General features: G+C 39.1%; 1 protein-coding gene across 3 annotated transcripts; it reads left to right on the top strand.

The window, feature by feature from the left end:
* Positions 1-306: 306 nt before the first annotated feature.
* Positions 307-5809, top strand: LOC143207462 (uncharacterized). 3 transcript variants are annotated; one of them, XM_076420968.1, is made up of 5 exons: positions 307-498; positions 694-2266; positions 2340-2395; positions 2487-2573; positions 2655-5809. In XM_076420968.1, the coding sequence occupies exons 2-5, from the start codon at positions 2160-2162 to the stop codon at positions 2789-2791; spliced, it is 387 nt and encodes a 128-aa protein (XP_076277083.1). In that variant the 5' UTR covers positions 307-498; positions 694-2159; the 3' UTR covers positions 2792-5809. The 3 variants fall into 3 exon arrangements, with proteins under 3 accessions (XP_076277083.1, XP_076277074.1, XP_076277064.1); XM_076420959.1 differs by having other exon boundaries at positions 307-947; positions 1480-2266; XM_076420949.1 differs by having other exon boundaries at positions 307-1767; positions 1850-2266.
* The last annotated feature ends 1702 nt before the right edge of the window (positions 5810-7511 follow it).

Below are 7511 nucleotides of genomic sequence, written 5' to 3'. Positions count from 1 at the left end.
AGATGATGTAGGATCTGATCCAGGCTAAAGATGATGTAGGATCTGTTCTAGGCTAAAGATGATGTAGGATCTGATCCAGGCTAAAGATGATGTAGGATCTGATCCAGGCTAAAGATGATGTAGGATCTGTTCTAGGCTAAAGATGATGTAGGATCTTGTCCATGCTAAAGATGATGTAGGAGCTGATCCAGGCTAAGTACTAGACTAGGGGGCAGCACTATATGGGCACGGCCAAAACCCGGGCGTGAGCACTCTCATATACTCTCTGACTGTATATACAGGGTGTCCCAGAACAAGTGTCGTTCCTTGAAATGGGAGGTTCCTGAGACCATTCTAAGAGACATTTTCCTTTGCACCAATGTCAACTTCGATCATCGCACCTAGTGGCTCCCCAATTACGTATTGGGTTCGTCCACGAAACCTGTACTATCCTTGCGGCTCCCTGACAATCGAATCAGGTTCGTCCGCATCCTAGCAGCTCCCTGACAATCGTATCAGGTTCGTCCTCGCAATCTTCAATTCCTAGCGGCTCCCCAATTACGCATTGGGTTCGTCCGCACTTACTGACAAATTAAAATCTTGTTCCTTGCGTATAAACGCCTCGCCGGCCACTCAAGCTGCTCGCGGCCCTGGCTCGTAACAAAATATTAATTTTGTGCAAATAATATGTCTGTATAAAATATCGTTTGACAGATATAGGTTAGAGTGAGGAAGAGCTGGACGCTAATTATTAAGACAGTGGAAGAAAATTCCACCAGATATTGGATAACATAATGCACAATACACAGTAATTTTGCCTTGTAATACATGTGTGCACGCATTAGAACCATTATGGATTTCAGCAGTACGACATGACATGGTACCTATATAGCGCTATCTTTGCAAAGTAGTATTTATCTGTTTACAACTAGAAGAGGAGCATTCAACAGAGATTCATCAACAAAAGAGTAAGTAAAATCCACAATAAAAAGCAGATTATATATGTTTCGCATTATTTGATAAGTTGTTTTGTGCGCTTAAAGTATAGGTACTATTGTTGAAAATCCTTGTGCGTATTCTGTTCCCATAGTCTTTGATTGATCTAAGTAGCTACAATTATTCCAATAAAAGGAAACGAAGAGATGAATTGCTTGTTTCATGAAGCAAATAATTTGTTAACAAATAATTTATTTCATGAAGCAAAAGTATTTTGTTGCATTCCAAGTATAGATGATGTCGCTGTGAAATTGTAATATTTTATCTGAGTGTAGGATGCCTGGTAGTAATTATTAAAATGCCACAAGAAGAATCATGCAAGTATTACAGGAGATAGGAAAAAGTTTGACAGGTGTAGGTTAAAATGAAGAATATCTGGAAACTAGTTATTAAAACTGGCCAGTTAAAATACCAAGACTTAATAGAGTGTGCAATGGAAGGAATTAAGTAATCTGTATTTAAAGTTTCTATGAAAATTATAATTGTATGCTCTTTTGCTTTCAGTCTCTATATTTGAAACGACGATAGTCACAACGAAGAGCGAAGAACTGCAAAATTATACAGATGTGTAGAATTGCTTTCACGGCTCCTGAATAATTCTGTGTAAAAATGATAATTTAGATAAGTATATTCTGCTTATAAAATATAATCGTTTTTGTAAGGAATGAGTACGATACTTTGTGATTTTTCAAATTTATCTTTTACATGTGGTGTACGAAGCAGAGATATTAGCTGAACTATTTTCATTTGAACACAGTCACGTCCTGATTATTGCAAGCAAATTTGTTAACGGTGAGTAACATGTAACTTGTGATCTTGAAAAGTATTATATTCTCAGATAAAAAGCATTATAACTTAATTTTATACGTTGCAGATATGATCGTGCTTTATGCAATTTGTTTTAAAACAGTTTATCAGCGAGTAATGTCACGGCAGCTTTTAGAATGATAAAGGTAAACAGAGATTGAATTTCCCCAATTGGATGTAATTGCTTTTTTATAGACACATAATCATTTTTCTTATTCATTTTAACTACATAATATACAGTGATAAGTAAATCTTGTGGTTGAGCTATAATTCATGTATTTTAAATTGCCATATAACTGCTCCGAAAAATAATAATGACACAATATACCACTATTGATAATTTTTGTTACGCTTACCTCACATTAGCATATTAATAAATGATGTTAATTTACAGTGAATCGCTACAGCATTTCTCTAAAGTAATATGGAGAAAAATAGCTTCTCTTGTTCCACGATTGCAAGACAACTTAGAAACTGTTATCTGGTACGTTTTCATTCTTTAACAATGCTACATTCGACTTATGCTTCAAGTAAAATTTTTTTAATTCGTTTTTAAGCTGCGATGAAAGTGATGTATATAATGAAAATCGCTTGAGTGAAACATTTAGTGCAGGTAAATATCTCTATTCCCAATCTGAGATGAATTCTGTTAATAATTTGCATTTTGTTTGAACAACTTTCAATTTTTTATCGATCTTTTTCAGAGGACAGATTGCTCGAGTACACGATTAACGGAGACCTTTGTACTCAAGATGTACAGGTAGAAAGTACAACAGTCAATGATATAGATGGTACGTGTTTGTAATTACAACGGTCTTCTATTGTGTTTATTATTTAATACGTCAATTATTATCGTACATAATCTTTTATAGATGACATTCCAACAACATCGACGGATAACATTAACATATGTATAGAAAGTCGAGGAGTACCTACTGTGACGTGGCAGTTTTGCCAACGTCACCCGATGCCGGTTATCGGAAGACCGGGTCACCCTCTGGCAGCCTAAGGGTACGGGCACAGTGGAGCCGACATCGGTCGGAACTATGACGTCAGAGGCATCGGGCCCGACCTTCCAAATGTGTGGGTAGGCTCGTCTGTGAGACCTTTCTAGCTTCGACCGACGTCGACCGACAGGACCCCCGCCGCGCGCTTGTATTTCGGTGCAGCGTTCACTTTAAATAATTTTCATGTCGCCAATTTTCAAGTATCCGTATTTTTAAGAACGGGTCCACAAAGAGGACACTTGGGGCTATATTATCATTATTTTTATTTTTCCAATTTCCTGGCGGTATGATAGCAATGCGCCTGTTTAAAAAACAATTGCAAAATAAACTATGAAAATAAATATTTTTTCAACTGAAATAATTTTTATTAAACACTCTTATGGTTTCACTATGCGCACCCAAAACTAAAATTGTCATTGTTTTGTTAGTTTGGCCGTTATAATTTAATGAAAAAGTTGTGACACCTCATATTCCACCTCCGCGTAGAACCATCAATTTTCAAGATTTCAAAGAATTCTCTTTGAGATACGTTCATGACTTTTTCGGATTATAACGTTCATATTAACGTCCAGTTCTAAACGAAAAAAATTAATAATTAGTTTTGTATTTTTTATAATTTAGAGTAATGCACTCACCGCACTGAATAATATCTACACTATAAATGTTTAGAAAATCAAGGAGTGCATATACATTATAACAACAAAGAAAGTAGAAAAAATTTTTTCCTTCAAATGGATGTCGCAGTTGTTTCCAATGTCAGCGTTTGTGCTTAGGCTCTATCTCTTATAATCTACATATGATCGATGTATTAATACTGTAATGTATTAATATTTTAATGTATTTCAGTACATATAGATTTTTGAAAATGACGTTACCATAGTAAACGAATTATTGCCACGTCTTGGGGATTTTGCACCACTGTGCGACGTACGATAGCGTAGCGGCTATCGGCACGTGCAATAAAACATTTGGCGCGTCCAATTCATAATTCTTTACTGTAAAGAAATTTTTAAATTACTTTACAACTGAGTTAAGTAAAGTACAACTCGTGTTGTCCGAGAAAGTGCCGACTTCCAGCTCAATAGTAATGATCTGTCATAAACCTCTTCATTGAGTACAGCCCCGGGAACGGGGCAATATTTGCTAGCACATACAAATTGGCGGAATTATAAATGCGGATAGGTATATTAATATACTAAATGAAAACACATAGACGAAGTAGTGAAGAATTTGTCTCTTTGAACAAGATAATAACACTGTCCAACAAATTTCAACTTTTTAAAAGTATTTCGATTCCCACTATGCGATTCTTATAGAGTTTTCCGCGCTGATTCCGAATCTGTTTTTCATTTTTTTTCTATACGTCCAGTTTTTGAGAAAATGGAGTTTAAAAAAAAGACATATTTTTCAACTTTAAACAAATATTGTGATGTTATTATAAAAGATATTGAATTGTTCTTTACAGCAAAAGATTCTGTAGACTTTCCCGAATACAGTGATATCCAATATTAATACATTATGAGTGTTTAAACATGTTTAAACAATGATTAAAGACGGAGAGATATCACTTTTGCACCAATTTTTGCGGATAGTTTCGAATTTATCTCAAAAAATTAGGGTCTAGCGGAAAACCGAACTATACCACGCGATAGAGCAGATTTTTATCTTGAAAAACCCCCGTTTGAAGTTTGCGACATCGACGTTTTTTTCGAACCAGAAAGCAAAATATCTTCGCACGACATGAGTTTCCGCCAGTGGGAAAATGTCATAAAAAACTTTTCGTATTCGCACGTGTTGACGATGTCGTGATTAATGGCCGGTCGTCGTTCACTGGTCTATTGCAGGTCCGGGTTATAGGACGTTTTGGAATGCAGTTGTCGAGCTACGGTGGGCATAAAGCAGTTAAAAAGATTTCGGAACCGGCCCGCAATTTTGACATATAAATCAAGACCTTTGCTTCTTGACATCATAAATGAAACAGATGTGTTTCCCTCGCGGAACAGTTGTGTAGGCCGCCGAACCACGTTCAGCGAAACCTTTTGGAAACTCGGGGTTTATGATATGTACCAGGATTTACAGTTACAGCAGAAAACTCAGAACGGAACATACTTTTCCCAACAATATTCATTGGACGAGCTATAAACAGCTTTCTTAAAAACAGCTTCGCTGTCCATCGCTCTATAATGGCTCGACCATTTGCAGAGGAAATGGATAGAGGACGAGGAATAGAAACTACGCCGCATATACAGCCAACAAGCATATGAAAGAAAAACATAAAAATATATCCGCACTTCTTCAAAGTTCTGGACTATAATTTGGAGAGCTGTATTTTCATGTAATATGTAATTCAGTGATGACGTAGTTGAATTACTATTGTATAATTGAAATATAATGTAATTTAATAGTGTAATTGAATTAGCACAACTCTGAGTGGGTTAAGATATTAAACCGTTACCGCCTACTACTACACGATTGTAGGGGGTGGCAAGGCGCCATCTCGTATGGGTCTGACTTTGCGACATTGTATTGCTGCGAGCGTGAGAAGAAGGTTCCCAGGCAGGACCACAGTGACGTGTCTCTAGGTACGATGCGCGCCCGATTGGATTAGAGTGGAGGAGGCAGGCCTCGTTTCACAGGCATGTTCGGCTGTTGTCGAAATATTGGCTACGGCGGCCACACATACTATCTAGCGTACAGCGTCGAAGTCAAAACATTGGGACCACGGGCGCGGCTGTGGTGGGGGATAGGCAGACCTACAGATGATAGGCTCGATTTGTTTATGTGCCGTTCCCGGGGCTGTTCTCAATGAAGAGGTTTATGACAGATCATTACTATTGAGCTGGAAGTCGGCACTTTCTCGGACAACACGAGTTGTACTTTACTTAACTCAGTTGTAAAGTAATTTAAAAATTTCTTTACAGTAAAGAATTATGAATTGGACGCGCCAAATGTTTTATTGCACGTGCCGATAGCCGCTACGCTATCGTACGTCGCACAGTGGTGCAAAATCCCCAAGACGTGGCAATAATTCGTTTACTATGGTAACGTCATTTTCAAAAATCTATATGTACTGAAATACATTAAAATATTAATACATTACAGTATTAATACATCGATCATATGTAGATTATAAGAGATAGAGCCTAAGCACAAACGCTGACATTGGAAACAACTGCGACATCCATTTGAAGGAAAAAATTTTTTCTACTTTCTTTGTTGTTATAATGTATATGCACTCCTTGATTTTCTAAACATTTATAGTGTAGATATTATTCAGTGCGGTGAGTGCATTACTCTAAATTATAAAAAATACAAAACTAATTATTAATTTTTTTCGTTTAGAACTGGACGTTAATATGAACGTTATAATTCGAAAAAGTCATGAACGTATCTCAAAGAGAATTCTTTGAAATCTTGAAAATTGTTGGTTCTACGCGGAGGTGGAATATGAGGTGTCACAACTTTTTCATTAAATTATAACGGCCAAACTAACAAAACAATGACAATTTTAGTTTTGGGTGCGCATAGTGAAACCATAAGAGTGTTTAATAAAAATTATTTCAGTTGAAAAAATATTTATTTTCATAGTTTATTTTGCAATTGTTTTTTAAACAGGCGCATTGCTATTATACCGCCCGGAAATTGGAAAAATAAAAATAATGATAATATAGCCCCAAGTGTCCTCTGTGCTGACCCATTTTTAAAAATACTGATACTTGAAAATTGGCGACATGAAAATTATTTAAAGTGAACGCTGCACCGTCCGACGTAGGGCGAAAAACGAAATGATTTGATTCTCCACCGGCGTCGGGACCCCATGGGGTTTGTCCATTGTTACCCTTCTCGAAGGTCTCGAAAAGGTTCGGCTCCCCGCTGAACTTGACCATTTTGCCCGATGTCGGCTCCACTGTGAGCACTTTTCGGTCGAAATCGGTCGAAAAGACACCAACACATGCTTCCCGAACGCTCGTCTGTGTGGGCAAAAGTCGGTCGTCGAGCGAAAACGGGTCCACTGTGCGCGTACCCTAAGACGCGAGAGGCGCCGTGGCGAGCGCTCGCCCTGGGTGCAAACGAGACCCATGGGCGAGTTCTAATATTTTTGAGCGTCGCGCCAATTGCGCGACGCGTATCGGCAGGACCGTAGTCGGGCCCCAAGGGGGGACCCGAAGCACCTCTCCCGCCGAAAAACAAAGAAAGGATCGGCACCGGCGTAAACTCCCACACCAAGGAAGTTAGGGATCAACGCGACCCAGGATAGACAACCTGGAAGCGCCGACGAGGACAGGCGATGCCAAGCAAGGGATCTCAGCTGTCTCGCCGTCGCCTCATCCGAAGAGAAACCTGATCAGTTGCCGGATTGGCTCGCGTCGATCACCTCGGAAGGAAGCGGCGAATCAACACACATCGCTGCCGGAGAATCATCGAATCGCAGGACGCCAAGGACCGTCGCGCAGGGCTAGGCCCCGTCCGAAAATCTATTAGCGATCGGTCGAATTGCGTGCGGGGGGACGAGAGCGGCAAGAGGGGGACGCTCCGCTTCCGCGTTCCCGAGTCACACCGCGAGAGATCACTTCTTCGTTGGCTTTAGCGAAAACTAGTTGCGAATTTCGAACCTTAATTATTGCATAAGAACTATGGTATTTGCGAAGCGAGCTGCCGGATACAGAGGGACGAGAACGTGAGACCCTCAATCGTTGCCCTGGGTAAGCTTTTGTCAGATCT

Source organism: Lasioglossum baleicum, chromosome 1, assembly GCF_051020765.1.
Source record: "Lasioglossum baleicum chromosome 1, iyLasBale1, whole genome shotgun sequence".
NCBI classification, from domain to species: domain Eukaryota; kingdom Metazoa; phylum Arthropoda; class Insecta; order Hymenoptera; family Halictidae; genus Lasioglossum; species Lasioglossum baleicum.
Note: the sequence above shows the minus strand (reverse complement) of the source record. Positions and strands in the feature narration are given on the sequence as shown.